Source organism: Oncorhynchus kisutch, linkage group LG20 (assembly GCF_002021735.2).
Source record: "Oncorhynchus kisutch isolate 150728-3 linkage group LG20, Okis_V2, whole genome shotgun sequence".
Lineage (NCBI taxonomy): Eukaryota > Metazoa > Chordata > Actinopteri > Salmoniformes > Salmonidae > Oncorhynchus > Oncorhynchus kisutch.
This window is the reverse complement of record NC_034193.2, coordinates 23,895,126-23,912,744: the sequence shown is the minus strand read 5'-3', so window position 1 is coordinate 23,912,744 and position 17,619 is coordinate 23,895,126. Positions and strand designations below refer to the sequence as shown.

The window sequence follows — 17,619 nt, the reverse complement described above, 5'->3', positions numbered from 1 at the left end:
CGCCTTGCGTTTTCCCTCACTTCTTCTCAAGTAGCTGTCACCTGATTCCCCTTAGCACCAAAGTGAGAGGCGGGGATGGTGGGGATGTGGCTGGCGGCAGAGGGGTCTCTGGCTACATTCCAATATCATTGTAGAATGAAACCCAATGGGAAGTTTGTTTTTGTGCTTACTACAGCGTTTTACCAACACAACCATGCATTGGGCATACATTGTAAGTGGTAGTATATTGAGCATGCATTCTAAGTGGTAGTGTATTGAGCATGCATTCTAAGTGGTAATGTATTGGGCATGCATTGTAAGTGGTAGTGTATTGGGCATACATTCTAAGTGGTAGTGTATTGAGCATGCATTGTAAGTGGTAGTGTATTGGGCATGCATTCTAAGTGGTAGTGTATTGGGCATGCGTTGTAAGTGGTAGTGTATTGAGCATGCATTGTAAGTGATAGTGTATTGGACATGCATTCTAAATGGTAGTGTATTGGGCATGCGTTGTAAGTTGTAGTGTATTGAGCATGCATTGTAAGTGATAGTGTATTGGGCATGCATTCTAAATGGTAGTGTATTGGGCATGCATTGTAAGTGGTAGTGTATTGGGCATGCATTCTAAGTGGTAGTGTATTGGGCATGCATTCTAAGTGGTAGTGTATTGGGCATGCATTGTAAGTGGTAGTGTATTGGGCATGCATTCTAAGTGGTAGTGTATTGGGCGTGCATTCTAAGTGGTAGTGTATATTGCATGCATTCTACGTGGTAGTGTATTGGGCATGCATTCTAAGTGGTAGTGTATTGGGCATGCACTCTAAGTGGTAGTGTATTGGGCATGCATTCTAAGTGGTAGGCTATTGGGCATGCATTCTAAGTGGTAAGTGGCCATTATGGATTTTGGCATGTAGCCAAATCTTATGTTGATGGTTTCTTGTCTCTTCGTATTGCGGAGCTATGGTACTTTGTCATTCTTGCTATTTTACTGCTCAAATGTATGAATGTGCTTGAAAGTTTGCTTTCGTTCTGGTATTGAGAAAAGTGCACACTACTAATATCTATAACAAGCTTCTCGGTGATTGCTAAACACAGAACAAGTCATCATTTGGTGTCTTACAATGATGCTATATTTCATGGACCGTCACACTGAAGAAGCATAAAGGGCCAATGCAGCCGTTTTTATATCAATATCAAATCATTTCCGAGTAAGAATTTAGTACCTTACTACAACAGAGTTCTATTAAAATGGGCAAAAATAGCTTTTTTAGCAACAACAAAACAATTCTCAAGCAAGAGTGGGGAGGGGAAAACTAGCTGTTATTGGCAGAGAAGTTTATAACTTTATTTGTTATTGGTCTTATTAACCAATTTATCGCATGGTGATGTCACCATGGAAAGCCAAAACTCCCTCTCCTTCAAACCTGCTGATTAGAAGGTCCTGTGTAGATTGTGTTTTCAACCAGCAACTATCATGAAATGACACAGATACATTTTCGTTCACACTTTTACAGTGCTAGTTTTATCAGCTGTTGCACGATATGATACAAAACACAGGGAAAACTGCATTTTGACTCCACTGGGCCTTTAACTTGCTTAATGCTGAATGACCGTAATATCGTATACTAGATCTCAAATACCACAAACTTTTTTTTATGTGTACAATTCAAAATAACCTTAAATATATACAGTAGAACTCCCAAACTCCTATATGACAACACTGTTGAGAAACCTTTGGTATGGGAAGTCACAGTTACTCAAATCCACTGTGAGAATTCCTCATTCGAATTGAAAATAACATGGTGAGAGAAAACGACTTACCCCTTTCCCCGTCTCTTCTTTTTCTGTCCTCACTTTCAGGCTCTGTCCATTTCACACACTACCTCGCCATAGGGTGCTGCTTTCTCACACTCACTGTGTTGCGAGCCCCACCAGGCCATTGTTCAGCATAAAACAAGTGAGAAGTTTAGTACGGTTGTACCGGCATTTTACATTTCAGGGGAACGAAAGTGATCTGTAGTGTTCCCGAGAACCAGTCAATAATGTGTTCCAAAATTATTCCTAATTGTCTACAGTAGTGTAGAATTTGTAAGTCAGTGGGGTGATGATGCCTATAATAGAGTAAACACACTCCAAGTCACGTCACGTCATGATGTTCAGTGCTTCAAGCCAAACCCCCTCCATGTCCAACCCCCCCCTCCCCACCTGTGATATTTCAGACGCATATCACGCCTGCATTACCTGACCAATCAAACATGTAAATAACTAGCTTACCAGTTCCATAGCAAGCTGCTCCGTCTGCGCTAATTGGTGGAGTAAATGAATTTGCTGAATGTAAAAACAACGTTGATTTAATGGGTAAACATTTTTTTTATTTTTACGAAAAGGAACTATATGAACATGTACTTTTGGGGGGGGGGGGGGGGGGGTTGAGGACATATTATGCCGGTCGGAAACACTGTAATGGGGGGTGGGAATGAATAAGGGGTTCTGTTTAATCTCTGGTTGAAGTAGAAAGTCCAATTTAAAACGTACTGTTAAACAGTTACTTTAGTAATGATGATGACGAAGAAGATTTTAATAATAATAATGATGATGATGATGATGCACTTGGTCTAACTCAAATCCTTGTTACCGACTCAAGGTTAAATCCAAAGTCAAAGCTTTTACACCAAGAAGGTACTTCATATAACTCTTCATATAAGGTTTCAGTCATACCCCCTTAAGATAATACATCAATGAACCACTTGGCAGGTAGCCCAGCGATTAAGAGCGTTGGGTTTGAATTCCCTAGCCGGCAAGGTGGAAAAATCTGCTGTTCTGCCCTTGAGCAAGACAGTTATACTGACTTAGGAATGGTACTCAAGGGCAAAACGGCACTTTTCCAGCTCAGGGATTCAAACCAGAAACCTTGCCAATACTGGCCCAATGCCCGTAACCGCGAGGCTACCTGCCAAGTGGTTCATATATTATCTTAAGGGGGTATGACTGAAACCTTATATGAAGAGTTATATGAAGTACCTTCTTGGTTTAAAAGCAACAGCAACTGCTTCCCAGGCGCCGATGATGTCGAACCTTGGGTTAAATGTGGAAAACACATTTCAGTTGAATACATTTAAGTTGTAAAGCTGACCAGGTATCCCCTTTCCCTTCCCTAAAATGTAACCTACCGTACAAGTTGCCCTTGACGAGCAGATATCATAGCCGACTGCGGTTGTGTCATTGCCGATATGCTTTGAACTCTTGAAGAAAAGATCCTACACGAAATCGAATTGATGGTGGTTATACCGTAGTAACAATGATCCAATATCATAGTAATGGAACACGGTGTTCTGTTAATAATGGAACACAGTGTTATGTTAATAATGGAACACAGTGTTATGTTAATAATGGAACACAGTCTTATGTTAATAGTGGAACACAGTGTTATGTTAATAATGGAACACAGTGTTATGTTAATAATGGAACACAGTGTTATGTTAATAATGGAACACAGTGTTATGTTAATAACGGGACACAGTGTTATGTTAATAATGGAACACAGTGTTATGTTAATAGTGGAACACAGTGTTATGTTAATAATGGAACACAGTGTTATGTTAATAATGGAACACAGTGTTATGTTAATAATGGAACACAGTGTTATGTTAATAATGGAACACAGTGTTATGTTAATAATGGAACACAGTCTTATGTTAATCGTGGAACACAGTGTTATGTTAATAATGGAACACAGTGTTATGTTAATAATGGAACACCGTGTTATGTTAATAATGGAACACAGTGTTATGTTAATAATGGAACACAGTGTTATGTTAATAATGGAACACAGTGTTATGTTAATAATGGAACACCGTGTTATGGAAATAATGGAACACAATGTTATGTTAATAATGGAACACAGTGTTATGTTAATAATGGAACACAGTGTTATGTTAATAATGGAACACAGTGTTATGTTAATAATGGGACACATTGTTATGTTAATAACGGAACACAGGCAATATGTTCATTTAAGTCATTTATCTATCGTACACTCAAGGTCATTCGAAATACACCTACATCAATTTAGCACTTTTACATTCATTTGACATGATTGTCCAGCCCAAATATTATCACTATTTGACAGAGTCTCACTTCCTAAAACACGGCCATGTGAGGCAGTGGAGGAGCAGTATTTGGCTGTTGATCCCTGTCCTTGGTGCTGAAAGGAGAGAAGGTCTCGCTAAAGCAGTGGTTGTCATGGTGACACAGGCAGGCCCTGGTAATACTGTAATGATAAAGCTCTTCTGGATTGTGCCGCAGTAAACACTGCCACTAGGGTCCCGTTAAAAAAGCACCACACGAGCTGCATGCAAAACGGCTAACGGCTATGGGCTCTTACCTATTTCTCCTCAGTCTCTCTGAGTATGTCACTTTCCTTCATTCATTTACTCCTTAGTTCATTCATTCACTCTTTCTGTCTCTTTCTCCCTCTCTCGGGGTCACTCACTCCTTCATCATTCTTGGCTTGAATATTTTGTCACCCTCTCTCTTGACTGGGGAAATGGTTGACTTCTTCATTGACCTTTTTTCCCCTCCCTCCCAGTCTCTCTCTCACCCACCCTTTATTTTCTTCCTTACAGCCATTTGCCCCCTCGCTTCATTCCATCCCCACACAATCTCATCTCTCTCATAAACTCCCTTGAACACTTTCTCTTTTTCATTGTCCATTTCTCATTTCTCTCTCTCTCTCTCTCTCTCTCTCTCTCTCTCTCTCTCTCTCTCTCTCTCTCTCTCTCTCTCTCTCTCTCTCTCTCTCTCTCTCTCTCTCCCTCTCTCTCTTTCTCTCTCTCTCTTTCTCTCTCTCTCTCTCTCTCTCTAGCTCTCTCTCTTTCTCTTTCTCTCTCTGTATCTCCCTCTCTCTCTCTAGCTCTTTGTCTCTCTCTGTTTAGAATTTATGTTGATGCTCTTTCTCAATCTAATTGCAGAGAGACTCTATTGAGGCTTGAAGGTCATTGGACTAGGTACATGCACTGTATATAACGTGTTATTCACACAGAGAACCTTAGATCATAGTATACTAACTCACTGTGCTCTCTCAATGTCCGTCCAAAGATTGCTGTGTGAGTCCATATGGACTTTCTGTGCTGTCCAGAATCCTCCACCCCCACTCCTTTCCTCCACTCTATCAAGGGGATGCCTTGGTCCATGTCATTATGATGCAGTAAAGAGAGGGATGAGTAGAGAAGAAAAAGAGAGAGGGATGAGGCAGACAACAGAGAGAAAGAGCCTCTGGAGATAAATAAGTGTGAAGTGCTACTCCACCTTTCATATTCCCTCCCTCCATCCCTCCCTCCCTCCCTCCCTCCCCTCCCTCCCTCCCTCCCTCCCTCCCTCCCTCCCTCCCTCCCTCCCTCCCTCCCTCCCTCCCTCCCTCCCTCCCTCCCTCCCTCCCTCCCTCCCTCCCTCCCTCCCTCCCTCCCACTCCTCCTCTTTTCCTTCTCTTCTCCTCTCCCATTCTCTCTCTCCATCTCTCTCTCCTCCCTCTGCCCATCCTTCACGGTTACCTCAATGCAGTGTTCATGTAGCTACAAGTCTCTATCTGCGATCTGCAAGTGTTGCCCACACCTTCCTTCTTCCCGCCCATAGGCTGTTAGTCTTTTTCTACTAGACACACACACACACACACACACACACACACACACACACACACGCACACACACACACCTGCATTCATAAAGACTTGATGAATAGCTTGAAGTACAGTACATTTCATTAGCGGTCAAGCCACTTGAGTATTTCAATGTATCATCACTCCACAAGCACAGTAGAATACCTTCACAACATACTATAGGTAATCTGGATTGACTGAAGTGATGGATTTATCTATTGATCTGGTGTACAGAGCTACATTTTATTCAGTGAGGAAATGAGGCATTGCTAATGTGTACTATTACTACGGTATGAGCGTTATAGTTGATACAGCTACTACTGTGACGGTGTAAGTCTTGCGCCACATTTTTCAAAACGACTGGTAAAATCGTTGCTTTAACCCTTTTTTTAAAATCCCACCTTCGTCTATATGACTTGCAGTATACTGTGGGGTCTGACTTTACTATAAACACGTTCAGGTTGCTGCGTAGTATACCAACCTTTGTTTCACCTTGAAATATTCTGCTGTATTTATTGTGGTTGTGGTTAAAGATTTGTTCAAGGCATACTTTACTACTATTGGATTTATGTATTGTAGTAGACCCCATTACCTTTTAAACAATTGCAGTGTAGGCTATGCGGGAAATTGGTCAACGATTGTTGGTAAAAAATCTCTTTCCCTCTGTAACGTTCGTCGTCCTCGTCTGAGGAGGAGTAGGAGAGATCGGACCAATATTTAGCGTGGTACGTGTCCATGTTCACATTTATCAAACAGAGAACACTAAACAAAATAACAACGGCGAATGAAACGAAACAGTTCTGTAAGGTGACATACACTAAACAGAAAACAACTACCCACAAATCAAGTGGGAAAAACAGGCTACCTAAATATGGTTCTCAATCAGAGACAACGATTGACAGCTGCCTCTGATTGAGAACCATACCAGGCCAAACACATAGAAAACCAAAACTAGAACACATAGAATGCCCACCCCAACTCACACCCTGACCAACCTAAACAAGAAACATAACAAAGGAACTAAGGTCAGGACGTGACACCCTCTTTCTCTCTTTTCCTGTCTTCCCTGGTGTTGAATGTTGTATTTTTACCACTATGGTCTGCCAGTTAGTATCCATTATTTTTTTATATATTCTTTTACCTTAGCCTGGACTAATGCCTAGCCTATCCTAGCCTAGCCCTGCACTTGCCTAGGCTAACTTACCCCTGCGCTAGGCCTGGTTGAATAACTAGCCTAGCCCTGGACCAATGTCTAGCCTCAGCTATGCTAGCCCTGCACTAACGCCTATCTTTATACTAGCCTAGCCTAACCCAACACTAACGCGTCCTGCACGGCTTAAGTGGTACAGGTGCGAGAGAAGGTTCCGATTGTCCGGCCTTGTCCTCTGGTAACGCATCCATTTATCTTGTGTGTTTTGCTCCTGGTTGTATCCTTTGTTGTCCTCTATTCCATGTATATACTCTTAACCCCCCTCTCATGTTCTCCTGTCCTTGTTACATCAACTGGTCCCCCCCCCCACTCCCTCCTTTTTGTCTGCCCCCCTCTGTCTCCCCACCTGTGCAACCTACATAACATTTTTCTGTGTTAGGCACTTTTTGGCGGTGTGTGTGTAGCCAAGTGTACTCTGTGCATGTGTGTGTATGAGAGAGATAAGTTGTGAGAGACAGAAAGAGTCAAACAAACCGAGAAGGAAAATGCCTCTCAGGCAAGGCTTGTATAGCGTGATGGTAAATCTACTGTGTAATGTTTTTCCAATATTCATGATTATGATGATGACCGTAAAGTGCTATGAGTAACACTACTTCTAGTGGTATTGCTAACAACCATCATCATCACCATCCTCATCACCATCGCCGTCATCGCCATCGCCGTCATCATTGTCATCCCCATCATCCCCGCCGTCATCATCTCAGAACCCGAATCGCGTTTCTAGTCCAACTAGAAGAAAGTCTTGCCTCCACCGTCGTCACCACCACCAACGCCATTGGATGGAAACGCTCTGCTCTGCTCAGTACCACCGCTGTGTGTACTGTCCTGAGCCAATGAGAGAGCGCTGTGTGCAGGTCCCACTGGTTCCGTCTAGTTCCATGGGATGGGGGTGGCGGGTGGAGATGATTGAGGAATGCAGCTCTCCGTACGTGTGTGTGCTCGTGTTTGTGTGTGTTAATGTGTGTGTGTGTGTTTATTTGTGTGTGTGTTTGTTTGTGTTTGTGTTTGTTTGTGTGTGTGTGTGTGTGTGTGTGTGTGTGTGTGTGTGTGTGTGTGTGTGTGTGTGTGTGTGTGTGTGTGTGTGTGTGTGTGTGTGTGTATGTGTTTATGCATGTTATAGAGGAGGGGGAGCACTGCAGCAATCTGGAAAAGGTAGGTCAGACAGAGTGGAGAGAAACATGGCAGAGGAGAAAGGAGGGAGAGAAAGGAAGAGAAGAAGATTGGAGAGAAATGGGGGGTGAGAAAAGAGGAGGAAGAACAGAAGGTACATAAGGTAGAGAGGCCAGGACATGGGGCGTCAGACAGACGTAGAGACAGAGACATGAAGAGAGACTTGGAAGGGACAAAGAGCCAAAAGACTATTGTTGCTTGGGTCCCATCCTGAATGAATTGGTGTGTTCAGTGTTACCCATCCCTGACTTCTCTTTCACAGGCTCTGTAAAATTCAAGAATGAAAGGAAGCATTGTATTTCAGATCCCCACTCAGATGTAGAAACAATACGCACATTTCTCTCCATTCATATGGTCTGCCTATATGGTCATCCATAATTACTGTTGTGCCAATCAAATGCAGCGATACTGGCATATCCTTTAAGTGTATGTATATTTTTTTTTATGTTTTATGGCTTTCCAAGAAGGTCACTCGCTACTGTGAGATGCTACTGCTTTTCAGCTAATCTCTGATATACAGAACATAACTTAAGTTCCTTTTCTTCAGATTTTCTCTGCAGATATTTATATGTATATCTTCTGATTCTAAATGTGAATTGATTTGAGTTCAGTGAAAAAATTTGTAGCCCTATAAAATGTCCTTTTGCCCTCACGAGGGAAACGTTATTCCTATTTTTTCATAATTTCGTAATTAATCAACATTATTTAAAATAGACAACCTAAAATCCAGTGTTTCTATGTCAAGCTTATCACATTTGAATACTTTCCGAATGTATGCCAACAAAATATACCGCCTCAGTGAGTAAGTGAGGAAAAAGAGAGGACGGCGAAGAAAATAAAGAGACTCTCTTTTTCCAAAACTGAGTCACCATCTCGTTATAAGAAACGGTCTGGGCAGATTGAATATCTCAGTGCCGGGATGCTTTAATAACTTTGCCCGTTTGTTCTTTGTTTTTGCTCTCTGTCCAAGAAATGAGTCCCAGGGGACAGAGAGAGTTTTGGAAAAGAAATGAGCTAGGCTGTAGTTCTGTTTGTAGATAGGGGTATTCTCCTGAGGCAGAGAGAAAGGGAGGCAGTGTCCAAACAGCAATTGAAGTACACTAATGACACTCAGTGCTTTTTAGTGTATCCCATTGCTTTCTTGTCAGTGGTGTATAGGATGTCATTTTGTCAAAATGGTCAGGAGATTCCATCTTATTTAGGCTCGCGGCTAATGTTTAACTCCCATCCCCAAACTGAAAGGCAGACCATCCCCAAACTGAAAGACAGACACAGATGCTTTTAAAATCGAATCACATTGAGTGCATGCATTTCTTGTAAACGTAAGTGATCACTGTGGGAATTGAACTCATGACCTTGGTCACACGCTCACCAACTGAGCCACACAGGATCACTAGGACCACTCTAACCAGATATGGTTTATTGCAGAAATGCTAGAAGTATACAAACAGACAATAATAACATATGCTAGGCTAGTGGGTACAGCAAATGACAGGTTATACAAAGACCCTAAAAGAAACATATTGATTGTTTTAACAGCTTTCTTATTAGAATAAATTAGAATGGTCTTAATGTACTGTTTGAATTCCTTATAGAAAATGAATTTACATTTATGAATATGACATTTTTCCATTAGCACAATTAGATTTATGAGTTTTTCTTTATCCTTATTATAGTTAAGGAAACCGAGCAACACATTCTCCTATAATATATCTTTTTTTAAGTAATCAAGAATATTGACAATTATAAAACTATTAATATGTATCCATAATTTATTTACATGGAGACAATGCTAAAATAAATGCAAAACTGTTTCTGGATGCTGAACACAAAAAGTAGAGTTAATGTTAATGTCTTTGTTGAGTTTCTTCAGGTAATGATTCTCTTGGTAATTATGGATCATTCTGAAAGAGACCTCTTTGACCTTGTTAACAAGCAGGTATTTTGTGTGGTAATAACCAGACTTTTTCCCAACAGATATTATTGACAAATGTATTCCAGTAAATTGTGACAAGGAATGGATACAATATCCCTTTGAAATAAAGCACGTATACAGTAGGTCTGTTGTTCTGAGGGAGCAAGGAGAAACACAGTTTTTCTATTGGAGAATCAACTGGATTAAGCGAGGGTAGGTCAAGAAGGTGAGGTCTGGTTACACCTCTAAACAACGTAAGAGTTCCAGATGGAATATCATCAAAGACTATGGCGAACGTTCTATGAAAATCTGATCATTTTGTAGGAATCTTATCAATGTTATAGTTACAAAGTAACATACAATTAAAGACATCAACACAGGAGAAGATATAATGAGGGATGAAATTCCAAATGTGTAGCCCAATTTATCTTAAAATTATTATTCAAAGTAGGAAAATCAAACAATTGAGACCACCATATGTGTTCACAATGACAGATTTCCTAATATAATGTGTAAAATTTTTCCAGATGAAGTTTGAAAGCATCTGGTCAACCGCTTTACCTATTTTGTTATCAAGATGTAGGGACTGGGCTGCATAAATAAGTCTGGAGACACTTTCAGCTTTAGAAAGCAATACTCAACCTTTCAAGGATAAATCCCTCTGCAACCAATGGTTCAACATCTTTTATTTTTTTTCAATAAATTATATGAAATTTAATGAGCATCTTTCCTGTCGATCCTTAGATATGGTAATCCCAAGGTATGTTACTTTTTCCTTAACTGGATTATTGCATATAGAGGGTATCACACAGTCTTTAATAGCAAACAATTCACACTTATTAAGGTTTAGGCAAAGACCAGATGCTTTGGATTTTTTTTATCACATTGACTGCTCTAGGAATCTGGTCAGCATCTTTCAAAAAGAGGGGGGTGTCATCTGCAAGCTGAGTTATGATAATATCTCTGTCAGCAATAGAGATCCCTTTTATATTGCTGGATTTAACAAAACTTGTAAGAAGTTGGGTTGCAAGCAGAAAGAGGTAAGGCGAAATGGGGCAACCTTGCCTAATTCCTCTTTTCAAATCAAATCTAGAAGTGCCATGATTTAATGTAATGGAAATGTTCCCATTCATATAAAGAGTTTTAATAGTAATACAAAAGAATTCCCCAAAACCAAATTTCTCAAGGGAGAGAAATAGAAACTCATGTTCCACTGTATCCAAGGCTTTATAAAAATCTAAGAAGACAATAAAACTATTTTCGAAGATTAGATCAGAATAGTCAATAAGGTCTAACACTAGTCGGATACTATTAGATATATGTCTATTTCTCATGAAGCCAGATTGGGTCTCTTCTATAATTTAGTTCAACACTGCCTTCAATCTTTTTGCAAATATAGAGGCTAGTATTTTGTAGTCGTTATTGAGCAGACAGATAGGACGCCAACCAGATATGGTTACATGGCTATGGTTATAGACTGAATGTTGTCATTTAGTTACAGGGCAGCCCATAAAACATTTGCAGGATTAGTTCACACAATTAATAGAGTTCGAAACTAATTCTGGCAGTTTGGATATCTCAAATGAACACTTCAAGAGGATAATATTCAGTTCGACGCCTTGTTGAGTTTTGATTGATATGAAGCCTCTGGCTGATTGCCCTCCTGTTGTGCTGTCTGAATTGATCAATGGTTAATACACAAGTACCAGGTTTTAGCACCCATGCCGTGCATTATACTTGATATTTAGTCAGGTGTCATTCTCACAATGCTTTATAGCAGCGTTTACCTAACTCGGTCCACGGGACCCCCAAGGGGTGAACGTTTTGTTTTTCTGCCGTAGCACTACACAGCTGATTATTATAATCAACTAATCATCAAGCTTTGAATCAGCTGTGTAGTGCTAGGGCAAAAAAACAAACGTGCACCCCTTGGAGTCCCGAGGACCGGGTTTTGAAAACCCTGTTTATACAGTAGCACAATAATAGTGGTAGTATAAGGTATACAGTATGGTGTTAGGTTCTGAACAAATGAAGCAAAAACTCAAAACAGACGGCTAGAAAAAGCTCGAACCAAGTTTATTCAACCCATTGGATGCTTTAGCTGCAAACACACTTTGCATATGATCTAACAGGCATTTATTTGTCATGATGAGGTTAGAGGTATGACTTCTCAGAACTGTCCATCTGTTTCCCAAAACTGCATAAATGTTGCGCTGTTGTCTTTGCGGTCGAGCGGCCTGGAAGCAGTTCCACTTCATCCTGTCACTTCTCCATGATAGTTACAAGTGACCATATGTTCACCTTACTCAACAGACTTTGGACATACAGTGAATTATATAATATAAATATTCAGACACCTTGACCTTTTCCATTTTTTTTCCCATTACAGCCTTATTCTAAAATTGATTACATCGTTTTTCCCCCTCATCAATCTACACCCAATTCTCAATAATGACAAAGAAAAAAATTGTTTTTAGAAATTTCTGCAAATGTATAAAAAAAACCTGCAATATTACATTTACACAAGTATTCAGACTCTTTATTCAGGACTTTGTTGAAGCATCATTGGCAGTAATTACAGCCTTGAGTCTTCTTGGGTATGACGCTACAAGCTTGGAACACCTGTATTTGGGGAGTTTCTCCCATTCTTGCAGATCCTCTCAAGCTCTGTCAGGTTGAATGGGAAGCGTCGCTGCACAGCTATTTTTAGGTCTCTCCAGAGATGTTCGATCGGGTTCAAGTCCGGGCTCTGGCTGGGCCACTCAAGGACATTCAGAGACCTGTCCCAAAGCCACTCCTGTGTTGTCTTGGCTGTGTGCTTAGGGTCGTTGTTCTGTTGGAAGGTGAACCTTCGCCCCCAGTCTGAGGTCCTGAATGCTCTGGAGCAGATTTTCATCAAGGATCTCTCAGTACTTTGCTCCGTTCATCTTTCCCTCAATTCTGACTAGTCTCCCAGTCTCTGTCGCTGAAAAACATCCCAGAGCATGATGCTGCCTTCACCATGCTTCACCGTAGGGATGGTGCCAGGTTTCCTCCAGATGTCATTTCCTCCAGATGTCATGTCTTTGGCATTCAGGCCAAAGACTTCAATATTGGTTTCATCAGACCAGAGAATCTTGTTCCTCATGGTCTGACAGTCCTTTAGGTGCTTTTTGGCAAACTCCAAGCAGGGCTGTCATGTGCCTTTTACTGAGGAGTGGCTTCCGTCTGCAGAGATGGTTGTCCTTCTGGAAGGTTCTCCCATCTCCACAGTGGAACGCTGGAGCTCTGTCAGAGTGGCCATCGTGTTCTTGGTCACCTCCCTGACCAAGGTCCTTCTCCCCTGATTGCTCAGTTTTGCCCGTTGGCCATCTCTATGAAGAGTCTAGGTGGTTCCAAACTTCTTCCATTGAGGAATTATGGAAGCCACTGTGTTCTTGGGGACCTTCAATGCTGTGCCTCGACACAATCCTTTCTCAGAGCTCTACGGACAATTTTTTCAACCTCTTGCTCTGACATGCACTGTCAACTTTGGGACCTTATATAGACAAGTGTGTGCCTTTCCAAATCATGTCCAATCAATTGAATTTACCACAGGTGGACTCCAATCAAGTTGTGGAAACATCTCAAGGATGATCAATAGAAACAGGATGCTCCTGAGCTCAAGTTCGAGTCTCATAGCAAAGGGTCTGAATACTTATGTAAATAAGGTATTTCAGTTTGGATTTTTTTTCTAAATTTGCAAAAATGTAAAAAAAACTGTTTTCGCTTTGTCATTATGGTGTATTGTATGCAGATTGATGAGGAAAAACATTAATTTAATCCATTTTAGAGTAAGGCTGTAATGTAACAAAATGTGGAAAACGTCAAGGGGTCTGAATACTTTCCGAAGGCACTGTACATTGTGTTCATTTTTTCTCTTACAATACAATTCCATACACAAAGTTCCTCTTCAACATTAATTGCCACATAACATATACTATATATTCATTATGCAGATAACATAATCACTAAGGTCTAATATAGTAACATGTGGAAGTATATTTTAGGGTAGAACCCAACAATTAGTATCATGTGTGTTAATTGGAGGATGATAATGTCTTAGCAATATTGTTTCTTGCAAGTAACTCTGCATTCACAGAACTTTTGAAAAGTAGGGGGTTAATTGCATTACTTAATGGTGAGTATTGGCTTCCGGTTACTGTTACCTTGCACTGGACTGTAATGGATTATGTTGAGGATAAAATAGAGTGCCATCTCAAGCACTTTAGGCTTTAGGGATTTCCACTGTATGATTAATATAGTAGTTGTAAGGGTCAAAATGTTTGTAGATACATAATGTACAATAGAGCTGTCAGTCCTTTTACTTTATGTATAATACTTTGACTTAGGTGCGAATTGTAATTTCTCCAACATTACACATTTTCAAATAATCAGACTGGCTAGTTATTGGAGCATCAAGTTGGGACCACATTTCATCATGCTGGGCCACAAACAGGCTCAATGCCACATGTTTCAGACCCTTTATGTTGAACATTCAGTATGAGGGAGTGAGCACATGCCCCATCCTGATTTTGAAACCTATTCAGTGCACTCTGAGATACATGAATATTTATAATTCATCAGCTTTTACCGTTTACGACTCTCTTTTCCCCATCACTTTCTTTTGTGTCCTATCCGTCTTTCTTTTCTTGCCCTTTTCTCTGTGTCGGGGCTGCTCCAATGAGACAGTAGTATTCTGTATTCTCATTCCAGCCTTTCCTACATTCTCTCGGTTTATGACGTGTGGCTCCCGGTTTTCTATTTTTTTCCACCACTTCTCCTTGGACTGTCATTGCCGATGACCGTTGCGGCCTTTTTGATAAGTGTCAGATAGAGTATCCCTCAGTGCTTGGTCCAGTTTGACCCTGCAGTCACCCTCCAGGTCAACAATTATCCCATTTAGGTGTCTAGTCAGGTTTAATCATCTGGGCTCATGATCTCATCTGACTGAGTAATGCCCTGCAGTGTCCTGTAGGGGCTGACTAACTGTTGAGCAACACACCATCTGTTTTTCTAGCTATGTTGTTTGTATATGACTGTAACTCTTCTCTCCTTCCTCTCTCTTTTCTCCCTTACTGTCCCTCTATCTTCAACTCTTTCTCTTTGCCTTCTGTCTTCCTGCCTTCCCCCTCCTCTCTCTGGCTCTTTCTGTTCTTCTCCTCCAGTACTGCGCATTCCTCTCCCTTCTGTTCATCCTCATCTCCATCTCCACCTTCTGCATGGAGACGCACGAGGCCTTCAACACCATCTACAACAAGACGGAGAATGTGACGGAGGGAAACATGACGCGCGAGGTGATCGTCTACGAGGTGGTGACCGACAGCTGGCTTACGTACGTGGAGGGCATGTGCGTCATCTGGTTCACCATTGAGGTGATGGCACGCGTGGTCTTCTGCCCGGACAAGGTCGAGTTCTTCAGGAGCACCCTCAACATCATCGACTTCATTGCCATCATGCCTTTCTACCTGGAGGTGGGGCTGAGCGGCCTGTCCTCCAAAGCCGCCAAGGACGTGTTGGGCTTCCTGCGCGTGGTCCGCTTCGTTCGCATCCTGCGTATCTTCAAGCTGACCCGCCACTTTGTGGGGCTTCGCGTCCTGGGCCACACGCTCCGTGCCAGCACCAACGAGTTCCTCCTGCTCATCATCTTCCTCGCTCTCGGAGTGCTCATCTTCGCCACCATGATCTACTATGCCGAGCGCATCGGCGCCGACCCTGATGACCCTACGGCTGCCAAACACACAAACTTCAAGAATATCCCCATTGGTTTCTGGTGGGCCGTGGTCACCATGACCACTCTGGGCTACGGGGACATGTACCCCGAAACGTGGTCGGGGATGCTGGTGGGTGCGCTGTGCGCCCTGGCAGGGGTGCTGACCATCGCCATGCCTGTGCCCGTCATCGTCAACAACTTTGGCATGTACTACTCACTGGCCATGGCCAAGCAGAAGCTTCCCAAAAAGAAGGGCAAGCACATCCCCCGGCCCACCATGCCGGGCTCGCCCAACTACTGCAAGCCTGACGCTCTCGCTATGGCCACCGCCTCGCCCCATAGGATCCTGGGTAATGTACTCGGCGAGGTGATCGGGTCTGGAGGCTTCGACTGCCCCCTTGCTCAAGAGGAGATCATAGAAATCAACCGAGGTGAGACATTTCTGTTTTCATTCTTCAGTACCATATTTTAAGAGGCAGACTGCAAGTTAACAAACTGGCTTCGACCTTGACTTGTAAAATCTGCAGGAGTTCATCAACACAACATGGAGCTCTGCTGAGCATCTGGGCATTCTACCACTAGCCTCCCCAAGGGCGTAGAACACAAACTACTCCGTCAAAATATTGTATTTTTGGCAAAGAGGTTGTGAAACTGCACAGTTTAGCATCAACAGATAGGCAATCAAATTTGGAACAGGGATTTGCACAGTAAGTGGAGGATTCTGGTCTGTATAAGATTTAGGAATCCGAATGTTATCTGACAGCTAGTTACAGGCACTCAGTAATCTCAGTAATAGTACAGTCCTGCCGATCCATGAGGTGTGGGGTGTGAGTTGGGGTTTAGAGTGCCTATGTCCCTGATAGGGATAGATTGGGGGCGGGAGGGGGTGTGGGGGGTGGCTGATTCTGAATCTGCCCTTGAGAGATGGCTAGCCCATCAGAACTTATGGGTAATTTATAATCAACTGGTGAGTACACATTTGCCGAGAGGCCTCCATCTGCCCGCGTAGAACAAACACAGTACATAAAAAATGTACCCATTTGGATCTGTTTGCAACAGACCAATGTGCTAACGATTGGATCAATGTTTAAGATTACACTAGTATGTAATGCCTTTTTCCTTTGGCATGGTTATATACAGTGGCAACTTTACATGTAAATCTTGGTGGAGCAACAATAAATAAATGTGGAATGCATGCCAGTAAAGCCAGTACACAACACTAAACAATACATTAATTGCACTATAACGGTGCCAAACGGTGCCCACAAACTATTTGGGCCTACATAAATCTCTCCCAACAGCAGTCCCAACATCTTACCAATGCTACACCTGGCTATCAGCGGAGCCTTGTCTGGCAGTGAAACAATTCATTCAGCCTGATTTACTGCCTTTTAAAAAAACATTGCTGATATGGCTGATTTTCTTAAACAAATGTGGTTTCTAATGACAATTGAGATGTACAGACTATGGCATAAGGGGACGACAAGCGGATAGGAGGCAATCCGTAATTTCGATTAAGACAATGAGCAAGCTAGGATCGACGCAACGTTAGTCAATATAACTATTTGTTTAGCACTTTTGAAATGTACAGCGACAGAATTCAGAACATTGGCCGTTTTTACAGTGTTCTCCCTGTACACCAAGTCAGAACCATAGGATAAATTAAGGGGGCATATAAGCAGACAATGAAAGCTCTTATAATATTCAATGATTACATTTCTCTAAAACAGGTTATAGGCTACAGTAGAACAGTCAGAACAGTAGGCGAAATTAAGAGGCGTAAATTGACCAAATTATTAGGGTGAGACACATGGGCTACTAACATCTTACTACACAACATACCCTTAGTATTACTTTCTTAGCCACAGTATACATATCTCCCTGGAATATTACATAATTTATGAAGCTGCATACAATACATTTTGGACTCACATTGTTGTGCTCGGCTAACTTGAACAGGA

General features: G+C 41.8%; 1 protein-coding gene across 2 annotated transcripts in view; it reads left to right on the top strand.

Moving 5' to 3' along the window:
- kcnc3b (potassium voltage-gated channel, Shaw-related subfamily, member 3b) overlaps positions 1 to 17,619 on the top strand; it is a 74,239-nt gene that overhangs the window by 23,643 nt on the left and 32,977 nt on the right. For both annotated transcript variants that reach the window (XM_031798981.1, XM_031798982.1), the window contains exon 3: positions 15,114 to 16,089. In XM_031798981.1, the coding sequence (XP_031654841.1) occupies positions 15,114 to 16,089 (976 nt within the window). The remainder of the gene's footprint in view (positions 1 to 15,113; positions 16,090 to 17,619) is intronic.